This window comes from Chiloscyllium plagiosum, unplaced genomic scaffold (genome assembly GCF_037043375.1).
Source record: "Chiloscyllium plagiosum isolate Xiang-an unplaced genomic scaffold, Cpla_swu_hap1 HiC_scaffold_25, whole genome shotgun sequence".
Taxonomy (NCBI): Eukaryota; Metazoa; Chordata; class Chondrichthyes; order Orectolobiformes; family Hemiscylliidae; genus Chiloscyllium; species Chiloscyllium plagiosum.
Window position 1 is genome coordinate 48,379,842 of NW_028270163.1, and position 14,061 is coordinate 48,393,902.

General features: G+C 39.5%; 1 protein-coding gene across 1 annotated transcript in view; it reads left to right on the forward strand.

Moving 5' to 3' along the window:
• The window catches only part of rptor (regulatory associated protein of MTOR, complex 1), a 397,195-nt gene that overhangs the window by 327,702 nt on the left and 55,432 nt on the right, over positions 1-14,061 (forward strand). The window contains exons 25-28 of the mRNA XM_088000708.1: positions 1,107-1,212; positions 4,449-4,563; positions 4,661-4,785; positions 11,490-11,594. Of these exons, the coding sequence (XP_087856834.1) occupies positions 1,107-1,212; positions 4,449-4,563; positions 4,661-4,785; positions 11,490-11,594 (451 nt within the window). The remainder of the gene's footprint in view (positions 1-1,106; positions 1,213-4,448; positions 4,564-4,660; positions 4,786-11,489; positions 11,595-14,061) is intronic.

The window sequence follows — 14,061 nt, forward strand, 5'->3', positions numbered from 1 at the left end:
CAGGCACTTAAGTTTCTAGATAAGGCTTCACAATTCTGTCATTATAGTTAGTAACTGTGCAAACAATATCCTCCTTCTGAACATGTGCACATTATATTTAGCATGCATGCATTTAGTAAGTCAGCAACAATGGCTTTTGCTTTAAATGCTTAAGGCATTTTGAGGCTGATCATACTGAGGCTCTCAGAGACACTATGTAAATGCAAAGTTAAAAATCACACACCAGGTTATAGTCCAACAGGTTTAATTGGAAGCACTAGCTTTCAGAGCGTCACTCCTTCATCAGGTGGTAGCGACGCTCCAAAAGCTAGTGGTCTTCCAATTAAACCTGTTGGACTGTAACCTGGTGTTGTGTGATTTTTAACTTTGTACACCCCAGTCCAACACTGGCATCTCCAAATCACATATAAATACACGCTACTTTCTTAGCCATATGTTTGCAGTTTGTGGGATGACTGTAAAGTGAAAAGGTAGCAATATCTTTAATGTTAACCTTTAAACCTGGGGCCTGTGCATTAACCAGGAGTTCTAACTAAAAAAAAATCGAAAGAACTGCAGATGCTGTAAATCAGAAACAGAAACAGAAATTGCTGGAAAAGCTCAGCAGGTCTGACAGCATCAGCAAAGAGAAATCAAAGTTAACATTTTGTGTCGGGTGACCCTTCCTCAACTTCCTCAATTCTGAGAAAGGGTCACCAGCACAGAAACATTAACTTTGATTTCTCTTTGCTGATGCTGTCAGACCTGCTGAGCCTTTCCAGCAATTTCTGTTCTTGTCTGAGTTCTAACCAACCTATTGCTCCATTCAGCAACATAATAACTGGTATTCATTGCTACAATTAAAAGCTCAGTTAAGTTTGATTTTAAAAGCTTGCTTTTAACTAAATTGCCTGGCAGTCCTTTTTGCATCATTCTGTGTCATAGCACAGCAAAAGGTCCTTCGGCCCATTGAGTTTTCACCTGTCAAAATCAAGCACTTAACTATTGTAATGCGCTATAATTTGGCTAGCTGTGGCTGAAGCTGCAAATGCAAATTCTTTGGGGGAAAATATCCTTTGATCTGTTGAATGTGGGTTTTTTGCTAATTGTGCCATGATACTGCACAGATTCCAGAGGAGCACGATGTTGAAAGCCTGGTTCGGAAGGAGCGCGAGTGGAGATTCTTGCGTAATGGGCGCGTTAGAAAACGAGCTGGTTGGATCATAGAGAAAGGTGAGCTATATTCTAGGTACAATTAATATGAAAATAATTTTTAATCAAAGTAATTACAGTAGGAGAATGTTATTATTTAGCTTTGCAATATTGGAAGGTACCAATACAGAAGTGAAGTACTCCAGATGCCGAAAATCTGAAATAAATGTATGAAAATACTTGGAACCCTCATTAAGTCAGGCAGGAGCTGTAGCAAGGAACAGAGTTAATGTTTCAGGTCGACACACATCTGATACAGAGATTGAAGAAAATTAATCACTTGTCTCAGAACAAAAGAAACATCTCATTCTCAGAATTGCTGCTTTGGAGATGCTGAGAAATTTATGGAGTATTGTTAAAGATTGAGTGTTGTGAGCATTATCCTTTTGGATTGCATGGGTGCAGCACATTGAGGAAACTCCATGGAGAGGATTACATACATGTTCCAGAGCCCACTTGAATTTCCATCCAATCATTCAAGAGATTATTTGCAGGTCGATGGTAGGGAAATTATTGGAAAAGATTCTCAGACAAGATCTATATGCATTTAGAAGCAAATGGACGTATTAGCGATAGACGCATGGTTTTGTGCGGAGAAGGTCATGTCTCACAAACTTGATCGAGTTTTTTGAGGAGGTGATGAAGATGAAGAAAAAGCAGTTGACGGTGTCCACATGGATTTCTGTCAAGTCTTTGACAAGGTCCCTCATGGCAGTCTGGTACAAAAGATGAAGTCATGTGGTATCAGGGGTGAGCTGACAAGCTGGATACAGAACGAGCTTAGACATAGAAGACAGATGGTAACAGTGGAAGGTTGCATTTCAGAATGGAGGGTTGTGACTCATGGTGTTCCACAGGGATCAGTGCTGGGACTTCTGCTGTTCATGTTCTACATAAATGATTTGGAGGAAAACATGGCTGGTTTAATTACTAAGTTTGTGGACAATACAAAGGTTGGTGGACTTGCAGATAGAGAGGAGATTGGCAGAGGAAACAGCAAGATATAGATCAGCTAAAAGCATGGGCAGGAAAATGGCAGATGGAGTTTAATCCAAACAAATGTGAGGTGATGCATTTTGGAAGGTCAAGTATGGGTGGACATTATACAATGAATGGCAGAACCATTTAAGAGTATTGAAATACAGAGGGATCTGGGTGTGCAAGTTCACAGATCAGTGAAGGTGGCAACGCAGGTAGATATAGTAGTTAAAAAAAGGCCTATGGTATGCTTGCCTTCATTAGAAAGGGCATTGAGTATAAGGATAGGCAAGTTATGCTGCAGCTTTATAGAACTTTAATGAGGCCATACTTGGAATGTTGTGTATAGTCCTGGTCACCACACTACCAGAAGGATGTGGATGCTTTGGAGAGGGTCTGGAAAACGATCACCAGGATGCCATCTGGTCTGGGGGATTTTAGCAATGAAGAAAGGTTAGATAGACTGGGTTTGTTTTCAGTGGAACGCAGGAGGTTGAGGGGTGACCTGATCGAAGTTTATAAAATTGTGAATGGCGTGGATAGGGTGGAAAGTATGAAGCATTTTCCCAGAGTGAGTCAGTTACTGGGGGGGGCAGGTTCAAGGTGGGGGGATGTTTGAAAAAGATGTGCAAAGCATGTTTTTTCACACAAAGGGTGTTGAGTGCTTGGAACATGCTGCCAATGGAGGTGGCGGAAGTAGACCCAATAGCAGCATTCAAGAAGCTTCAAGACAAATACATGAATAGGAAGGGAATAGAGGGATAGGGATCCTGTAAGTGAAGATGGTTTTAGTATGGAAAGACAAAATGTGTCAGTGCAGGCATGGAGGGCTGAAATGGTCTGTTCCTGTGCTGTATTGTTCTTTGTGTGCAATCCTCTGAACTCAGTTTTCCCATTTTCAGTCTGAAGCACGCCATCCAGGAACACAGCAGGAAAAGCTGTCAGTATTCGAATGCCCATTTACTAAACGGGTGCATGCTTCCAGTAATCCTTCCACGAGCTCTACTGGTGCTGTCATTTTTCTGTTTAGTGTGAGCGCTCACCCATACTCTAACTAGCTATTCAGCCATTGGCCTTTTCTATTTTTGGCACCTCCAGTTTTGATATATAATTCACGTCCTCCCCATGCCTTTCACGGCCTTCTGCAGGAAATCTATTCAGGATGGTTTTACAGTACGAACTATTCTGAGCATGAAAGCTGTTTTGTATCTATAGTAAAATCACTACGTCAGAATGCAGGGGGGAACTGCCCACAGATTATGGTAAGCAGAGCTTTGAGGGAGCTGAAGAAGTCCCTCTGTAAACCCATTTATCTGCAACTGCTATATGTCAAAAACAAAACCGAGGATAGTGTTGCAGCAAATTTGTGAAAAGTGCCTTTACTTTTCAAATTGCTCACACGTTACAATGACACCAGACCCTGTACAGTAACACTCTTTTGAGGAACATTGGATGTTTGTTCTGGAAACTACCTCTTCTGAATGTGCTGTCTTTGAAATGGTGTATCATGTCATCAAGCATATTTTCACGTGGCAGTGTGAAATCCTGGAACAGCAACTCCACACCCTCTGCAGCTTTAGCTAGAGAGGTGGGTGGGAGGGGTTTTTATTATACTGTTCTGGGTCATTGGGCTGAAGATCTCCTATTGATACATTTTGTCCATTTTTCTGATACATGCCCCGAAAATGCCAAAGATAATCCTGGACATTTTGTGAGCCACATACTGAGTGGTTTGGACCTGAAGATTCACAAAGCACCATGGACTCTTGACTATTTCTAACAAATGAATTGGCAGCTTTTCAGTACCGTCCATGTTGGTGTAGACCATGACAGTGACACGTTCTTTGCGTTGCTCTCCGCTGTTACTTTTTGCATCTTAAAGGAATGATCTGGCAATAGAGAGTAAACAGGTTCATCAGGTATATTAAAAATGTCTCTTGGTGCGAATTGTTCAGAATATGAATGAGACTTTTTATTAGCATTGCTACAGGCTTCTCTGTGATTTTGTGCTGTAAAATAACCTAATCCAATTCGAACGGTTGCTGTGGTCGTATAACAAGATTGCGCAAGTTTGGCTAATCCAGAGTTGCCAATCCAGAATTTTGGTTTATCGCTGGAATCTTTCTTTCAGATTTCCTATTTTTCCAGTGAGAATGGATGACACCTTCATTATAACCAGAGTTTTGAATGAGCTCAATTTAATTCTGTGATTCCACTGTACTTTCCCGAAAAGGCTGTGATTTATTTTGTGATTTTTAGCTAATTTTCTCCTTAATTAGGTATCACAAGATTAGATGACCAGATCTTTATAAACAGAAACCCAGGTGTCCCTTCGGTGGTGAAGTTTCATCCTTTTACTCCTTGTATAGCAGTGGCTGACAAAGACAGTATTTGGTAAGAGCAGCTTTGGCTATCGTAAATTATTTCAACATCAAAGTTATTCTAACTAATTCAGTGGCTTTTTGATTCATATTTTGTTTTCTCATTAAAGTTTTTGGGATTGGGAGAAAGGAGAAAAGCTTGACTACTTCCACAACGGGAATCCCCGGTACACCCGGATAACTGCAATGGAATATCTGAATGGACAGGATTTCTCTCTGCTCCTCTCTGCCACAGGTGAAGTAACTCTAACAATGTAAAATCTGAACTTCATAGCCTACCATCATAATCATTGATGTGTCAGTGCATAGTTGAGCATTTGGGGCTGACTGCGTGGATAGCTCTGATTCAGAAATCTAAGTATAGGGCATGATGTTTTTAGATAACTGCACATTTTTACTCTTAGGTTTTAACCATAACTCAAGATTCAACTTGTCACTCTGCCCTTCTGAAACCAGGTTTTTTTGCATCGTTTGATAATAGCAGGCAAAATCACGGCTGATAATGTGACCATATTTACTAGAAATCGTATTTCAACGTTTTCTCGTTCACAATGTCACCACAGAATTTTTTTTTACTTTATCCTTTTTTTCCAGCATTTCTCATGGCCATGTGTTTCTCTGTGGTATATAATTAACAGAAATGGTCACATTTTGTTCATCCTTTCTTCCATCTAAACCATCATGCACAAAAGCATATTTTATTGAAGTAAAATAAATTTCCTTTAGGGTCACCAGAAAATTACTGGAACTTTCTGAATCTAACATTGTTGTTTTGAAATCCAAGGATTTGATATTAAAAGTTCTGAGCTGTGAAAATTACGTGTATCTGCATTCTTGTGCAGAGAATTGAAGCAATATTGTGACATTATTTTTGTGGTTTATTTTCAGCATGAAACTTCTAAAACTTATGAAAATAGTAATTGATATTTAACGTTTTTTGGAAATAATTTTTTTTTGTTTTCTTTAATTCATGGGATGTAGGCATAAAACCAGGTGGGCCAGCATTTATTGTTTATTCCCAATTATTCTTGTGGAGGTGATGAGCTGCCTTCTTGAACCACGTTAGTCCATTTGGTGTAAGGACATCGACAGGGTTGTTAGGGAGGGAGTTCTGGAATTCTGAGGCAGTAATAGTGAAAAAACAGCAATACAGTTCCAAGTAAGGACAGTGTGTGGCTTGAAGGGGAATTTGCGCAGGTGGCCGTGCTCCTCTCCATCTGCTACCCTTGACCTTGGAAGTGATGAAGTCCTCAGGTTTGAAAGATTCTATCAAAAGAGCCTTGATGAGTTGCTGCAGTGTGTTTTGTAGATGGTAGTAACTACTGCCTCAGTGTGTCATGGGGGATGGAGTTCAGTGCTTAAAGTGGTAGATGTGACGTCAACCAAGTGAGCTGCTTTGTCATGATGGTACCAGGCTTCTTCAGTGTTGGAGTTGCACTCATCATGCAATTGGGAAGTATTCCATCATACTTCTGACTTGTGTCTTGTAGATGGTGGGCAGGATATGAATTGCTCACTACAGTTAGGGGAATGCCAGTGGTAGTTTAATGTAAATTGTGACTCTTTATGCTTTGCAACTGAAAGAGATAAAATGTGAACTAGGACCTTTCCCCTCCAGTGCACAGTACATTTATGCATATTGTATAACGTCATATACTAACATTATTAATTTCATTTGTCAGTACTTCTCAGACTGTTAAGCAAGCAAGACTTCATATTTAAAATTATAATTAGATTAATCATATTTTTCTGAAGTGTGTATTATTAATCAAGATGTGTTAACTCCATTCTAATAAGCTTCAGTGGAAGTAAAAACCTTTCCATGTTGAGTTATAAATTTAAATCTGACTATGTAAGAGACTCAGTGTTCTGTTCTGGGTTCAAAGTTATTCACTGACTGTTTTGTTTTATGTTGTGTTTTGAAATGATTATCACAGAAAATAGCAATGTTCCTCTCAGTGTATCTGAAGAAATTTAAGTTTCTTTACTGGAAATCTTGAACAAAGACATAGTCTCCTTTGAGGCAAAGAGATTTCAGCCAACACTACAATGATTGCTGCCCAAACATACAAGTTCCTACAACATTAATTTCAAATCGCAAGATTTGTGAAGGTTTGTAGCTCAGGTTGAGGTTTAGAGTGTAGGTTTGCTCGCTGAGCTGTAGGTTTGATATCCAGACGGTTCATTACCTGGCTAGGTAACATCATCAGTGGCAACCTCCAAGTGAAGCGAAGCTGTTGTCTCCTGCTTCCTATTTATATCTTTCTCCTGGATGGGGTTCCTGGAGTTTGTGGTGATGTCATTTCCTGTTCATTCTCTGAGGGGTTGATAGATGGCATCTAGATCTATGTGCTTATAGTTGGAGTGTCAGGCCTCTAGGAATTCTCTGGCATGTCTTTGCTTAGCCTGTCCCAGGATAGATGTGTTGTCCCAGTCGAAATGGTGGATTTTTTCATCCGTGTGTAGGGCTATGAGGGAGAGGGGGTCGTGTCTTTTTGTGGCCAGCTGGTGCCCATGTATCCTGGTGGCTAACTTTCTTCCTGTTTGTCCAACGTAGTGTTTATCCTACGTAGCCCTACCAATCATCAAACCAAAAATCTGGGTTCGCTACGTAGATGACACCTTTGTCATCACAAAACGAAACAAGATAGAAGAGACATTTAACATCATAAACAACACCCTCACAGGCATAAGGTTCACCAAGGAGGAAGAAACTGACAACAGACTCGCATTCTGGACGTCACAGTCGAAAAAAAGGACAAGGGAGAATTACAAATCTGCGTATACAGAAAACCGACAAACACTGACCAAATACTCCACTACACCAGCAACTATCCCAACACACACAAACGAAGCTGTATCAGAACACTATTCCAACGAGCCACACACACTGCAGCACAGACGAACTTCGAAAAACCGAGGAGAACCACCTATATGACATATTCAAGAAGAACGGATACTCAAAAAACACAGTGCGCAGATTCCTCAAGAACAAACCACGACAAACAGACCAGACACAGCCAGAAACCCTAACCACCTTACCATATATCAAAGAAGTTTCAGAAATGACAGCCAGACTACTGAGACCCCTCGGAATCCTAGTAGCACACAAACCCATCAACACTCTCAAACAAAATCTAACAAACTTAAAAGACCCAGTACAACCCATGGACAAAACCAACGTCATTTATAAAATTCCATGCAAGGACTGCCACAAACACTACGTAGGGCAAACAGGAGGAAGGTTAGCCACCAGGATACATGAACACCAGCTAGCCACAAAAAGACACTACCCCCTCGCCCTCATAGCCCTACACACGGATGAAAGAAACCACCATTTCGACTGGGGCAACACATCTATCCTGGGACAGGCTAAGCAACGACATGCCAGAGAATTCCTAGAGGCACTCCAACCACAAGCACATAGATCTGGATGCCATCTATCAACCCCTCAGAAATGAACAGGAAATGACATCACCACAAACCCCAGGAACCCCATCCAGGAGAAAGTTATAAATAGAAAGCAGGAGACAACAGCTTTGCTTCACTTGGAGGTCGCCACTGATGATGTTACCTGGCCAGGTAATGAAACGTCTGGATATCAAACCTACAGCTCAGCGAGCAAACCTACACCCATTAATTTCAAATCGAAACCCTTAAGCCTGTCCATTATCACCAAGGCACAAGTCACAAATTTGATTTGCCTGGATGAGTGCAACTCCAACAATACTCAAAAAGCTCAATGTCCAGGACAAAGCAGCTAATGCTTGATTGGTACCCCTTCGAATAGTCTCCCTCCACCACCCATATGTAATGGTAGTAGTTTAGGAAGGTAGGTCACCACCATCTTCTCAAGGGCATTGAAGAATACGCAGTTAACGCTGGCCTAGTCAGTAATGCCCACATCATCCCAGGAACAACTTTAGAAAATAAAGTCAGTTGTCAAGAAAGTAGGATTTTGGATGGTTAGGCACCATGGAGTTATAAAGAGAAGTAATAATAGTATGCAAAGTACTGATAAGCGTTTACTTTACTCTGACTAAAATAATGATATGGTGGCAAGTGAAATATCTCAAAGAAATGGAAAGTGCACAGTGCCAGCTTTCAAATGCATAAAAGAAAACAAAGAACTGCAGCTACTGGACATCAGAAACAAAAGCAGAAATTGCAGAAAAAATTCAGCAGGTCTGGCTGCATCATGGAGAGACAAAGACAGTGTTAACGTTTCAGATCCAGTGACCCTTCTTCAGAAAACTACAGTTTTAGCACTTCAGATGCACGTTGAGTGATACCACTTCTATCCCTTCAAAATTATAAAATATACTCCATATCTAATTGCTTACAAGCAAAATATTTATGTTTATCCATTTTAAGTACAATAATAATAATAATTCATCCAAATGTATTTAAAGTATTTTTCATGCTGCTGAATTTGATCCACAAATGAATGATTCTGGTTTGGTCTGTGATGAAATGAGACCTCATTTTTTTTTAGGGAGCAACTAATTCTGTAATGGTTTCTCATTTTCCCACTGCCTGTAGAATTACATTTAATCATTACATGATTAACTCCACACAAGTATTTATGCTTCCCAGTTGTTGTACAGAAGAATTACCGTAGCAAACTTGTATTCAAAAATGTGCTGTCCAGAATATTAATTGGCTGCAAGTAATAAGCAAGTGCAAAAAAAGCTAATGCTCAGGGTGGTAAATATTTTAACAAGGTAAATTAACTGGCCAACATTCAAACTGCTTCAGAACTGATTGCTTTGCCCAAAGTATACCCTCCAATACACTCAGCCTGTACCACCTGGAAGATCAAATTCTGCAGAGGCCATCTGCAAATTCCCCTACATGTCTCACACCATCCAGAACTGGAAATATATCATCATTCCTTCACTGCCACTGCAGCAAAATCCTTTCCTAATTTCACTGTGGGTCCACCTACACCCCAGTTTTGCAACACTTCAAGAAGGTACATCATTATCACCTTATCCAAAACAATTGAGGATAGGCAATAAATGCTGACCTCGCCACATCTCATTAATGAATAAAATAAACAATAAACAGAGTGCAGACAAATGTCATAGTATGTTCGACATCAAAGTAATTAGTATTTTGCAAACAGTCACTTCAATTATTGTAAAAATTAAGTCAGTGTGTATAAACCCCATAAATCAGGACTGTTAGTAACAAACGGCAAACAACGAAGAGGAATTACTAACCCTCAGCTCTCTACAAACCAGATATAAGTAGTTCATGAGGAATAATATATATCAACTCTGATTTAATATATGACTTTAAGATATATTGCTTTTACAAAGCCAGCTTGTATTTATGTTTGTGTAAAACCTTGAATATGGTGGAATGCGTATTACAGCCTTTCATTCATAAATGAATTTTAGTAGCATCCTTAATCACATTGTAGATTCTTCTATCAGTAATGCGTCTGCTCCATTCATGCCATATTGACAGAAGCAAATTATATTTTCAGAGTGGTAATGTCTTGAGATAGGGTTTCACTGTTGAATTCAGAGATCCCACTCAGCCAGTTTCCTTCATGGTCACCAGTCACAATTTAACATGGTTTAAAATTAGAAAATTCACCATGAATAATGTTGATAAAATAAAATGTTCACTCTGTTTTTTTTAAGTAATTAGTAAAAGATGCATTGGCAATGAAACTACTTTAGTAGTGCTATGATTATGTTAATTAGTTCATGATTCTGCATTTCATAACCTCATGAAAGTCATACAGTCAGTTCATTGGTTACGTGAAACATTTTAATATCTAATGACCATAAACAAAGAAAATTTGCAGTGCAGATTCTGAACACATTCGGATGTTTTTAAAGGTCTGTTCAATCTCTGCATGAAAGTCAGTTTTCCTCACAAATAACTTTGACATTCGGTACTAATTAAAATTATTACAAATTAGACAAACCGTGTGCAACTAAGGTAATCCAGGGGCAAGTGAAGCTACTTGTACTTCTTATTTTATTCTTTCATTGGAAGTGGCATCACTAGCAATTTTTTTCTTCATGCGTCAGAAGCTGAGGGGTGACCTTATTGAGGTTTATAAAACATTTGAGTATCATTAGAGTAAATAGACAAAATCTTTTCCCTGGATTGGGGGATTCTAAAACTAGAGGGCATAGATTTAGGGTGAGAGGGGAAAGATTTAAAAGGGACCTCAGGGGCAATGTTTTCATGCAGAGGGTGATGTATGTGTGGAATGTGCTACCAGAGGAAGTGGTTGATACAATTACAACATTTAAAAGGCATCTAGATGGGTATATGAATAGAAAGGAATTATTGGAATATGGGCCAATGCTGGCAAATAGGGCTAGATGAATTTAGAATGTCTGGTTGGCATAGACGAATTGGACCGAAGGGTCTGTATCCACGCTGTACATCTCTATGACTTGTGGTGCGAGAGTATTGCTGGCTGACCTTTTTTTATTGCCTATCCCTAGCTGCCCTTGAACTGAGTGGCTTGCTCAGTTATTTCAGGGTGCAGTTGAGAGACAACCCCATTCCTGTGGATCTGGAGTCGCAAGTAGGCCAGCCCAGGTGAAGATAGTAGATTTTCTTCCCTGAATGACTATAGTGAGACAGATTGCCAGTTGTTTTAAAAAAAATGCTTATGGTCATCGGTAGAATCTTACCTCCTGATCTTTTTTTAACGTAATAAATTCAAATTGCACCATCTGCCGTGGCAGAGTTCCACAGGCTTGGTTTCTGGATTAATAGTTTAGTAACAATGCCACTAATACCATCACCTCCTTTCCAGCACTTATTGCGCATTGCCACATTTTACAGTGTCAGCGAGGCTCCATAATTTTAGCAGAGTGAGAGTCCCTAGGTCCATTCTTGTGGTTTTCTTTTAAAACAGCATTTTCTTCATTATTGATTTAAATTCTTGGTAACATTCTTTAGATGATGGCGCCATCCGGGTTTGGAAGAACTTTGCAGATTTGGAAAAGAATCCAGAGATGGTGACTGCATGGCAAGGGTTATCTGACATGCTGCCGACCACCAGAGGTTAGTTGTACTCTGTATTCACTTCATTTTCTGCCTCAGGCAATGCTTCATGTTACACTGCTCCTTGAGTACTAATTGCAGCATGTAAAGGACCCTTCCCGGTGCTTTGGACGACCAGGAATTGGACATCTTCCTAAATACAATTTTAAAAAGGAACAAAGCTGTATCTTGTAGATTTAAAGCTTTGCACTGATTAAAATGTTCATACCTAGGTGTATTAGAGTTCTAGATTCTTCACCAAATAAAAAACTAAAATATTCTGGGAGGATTTAATTTTCACATAGTGGATAAAAGCAGCCTGCCTTCTTGGGGAAATTCTTTCTGATTGACCGATTGCATTGATGAAGTAAATAAAGTGTAACATTTTATCTACGGGTTCTTGTTTAGAGTTCCCAGAATTTAAGGAAGAAGTGAATGTTCTTTTCTCAATTTCACTTAATGCCGCAGTGTCATTTTCAAAACCATAAAAAAATGCAGTTACATCTTTCTGCTATAGAATTACTATTTCACATTGTACTTGAAGTGACTGATGGTGTTTTAAATCTTTTAGTAAATCATTCTGAAAGCTGAGTATAAAATGATTTTTGGGGGGTAAACATTAAGTTTTACTGTCCAAAAGGGAAAACAATCGTATCATGTACAAGAATTATTATTTTGCTATATTGCAGTTCATTCCTAGTAGAAACACCAAAACCAGTTCTTGAATTATGCAGTTCAGATTGGAATGTTGCTGCATTTGGTTCTTGTAAATCATTACTATAAGCTGGAGGAGCAGTATTGTACATTTTGATAAGGATTAAAAAGTTACAAAATGCAATGGTCAGGATCTGAACTTGAAACAGGAGACACTTGCATTCATATCCAGTGGATAGATACATTTGTTCAATCATCTCAGAGCATTACATAAATCTAATCTCTGCTTTGTGCTGCATTCCTCCGGGAAGGGATGTACGCTGCAGCTTGTGATGAGTACGCCACCTATCTGTAGGTTTGTAAAACATAACCTGCCAGCTCTGAGTTGTAATAACATCAAAGCGATGGAATTCAATTCCAGTTTGATACTCTTGTATGTATTAGAAGTAGCAGTGTAGGAAGGGAACAGGGAGGTGAAAATTGAAGCAACGATTCGCCATGACTAAGTGTAAAACACATTGTTCCACAAAGCCATCTACCTATTATTGGAGGTCTAATTTTAAAAAGGAACACTGCTTTGTACATATTGGGTAGAAATCAATGTTTCTAATATCTCAGTTGCAATTCATTTTATAGTGTCAGGCTTACAGTGATCTTTTTAGCTTTGAAATTTATATGTAATACTGCCAGATATAGCATGACGTTTCCAGATTCTTGGCTTGTATGTACGTTGTACGTATGCACTGAAATTTACATTAGCTAAGAGGCAGTTATTGTTTCGCAGATTAGTTGTGTGCTTTTGTCATCAAATATCTCTCTGCTAGCTATTATTGGCGAAAATACAAAAGGATGCATGTTTAGTCAATATCGTGTTTTTCCATATCGTTTAATCATATTCTTGTTCACGTTTGCTTTTGTTACCTTTACTGTATTTTTTGCTTTTTTTTTTAATAACTTCAACCATTAATAAACTAGGTAACATTGCGGTTTGACATAATCTTGATAGGTTTACAGCTCAGGTTGAGGTTTAGGGTATAGGTTTGCTCGCTGAGCTGTAGGTTTGATAGCCAGAAGTTTCATTACCTGGCTAGGTAACATCATCAGTGGCGACCTCCAAGTGAAGCGAAGCTGTTGTTTCCTGCTTTTTATTTATATGTTTGTCATGGATTGGGTTCCTGGGGTTTGTGGTGATGTCATTTCCTGTTCATTTTCTGAGGGGTTGATAGATGGTATCTAGGTCTGTGTTTGTGTTTATGGTGTTGTGGTTGGAGTGCCAGGCCTCTAGGAATTCTCTGGCATGTCTTTGCTTAGCCTGTCCCAGGATAGATGTGTTGTTCCTGTCGAAATCGTGGGTTTTTCTTTCCACTGTGTGTAGGGCTACGAGGGAGAGAGGGTCGTGTCTTTTTGTGGCTAGCTGGTGTTCGTGTATCTTGCTGGCTAACTTTCTTCCTGTTTGTCCTATGTAGTGTTTGTGGCAGTCCTTGCATGGAATTTTGTAGATAACGTTGGTTTTGTCCATAGGTTGTACTGGGTCTTTTAAGTTTGTTAGTTTTTGTTTGAGAGTGTTGGTGGGTTTGTGTGCTACTAGGATTCTATGGGGTCTTAGTAGTCTGGCTGTCAGAAAACGAACAGGAAATGACATCACCACAAACCCCAGGAACCCAATCCAGGACAAACATATAAATAGAAAGCAGGAGACAACAGCTTCACTTCACTTGGAGGTCGCCACTGATGTTACCTAGCCAGGTAATGAAACGTCTGGATATCAAACCTACAGCTCAGCAAGCAAACCTACACCCTAAATAATCTTGATAACCTCCCTGTTGTGGCTGTT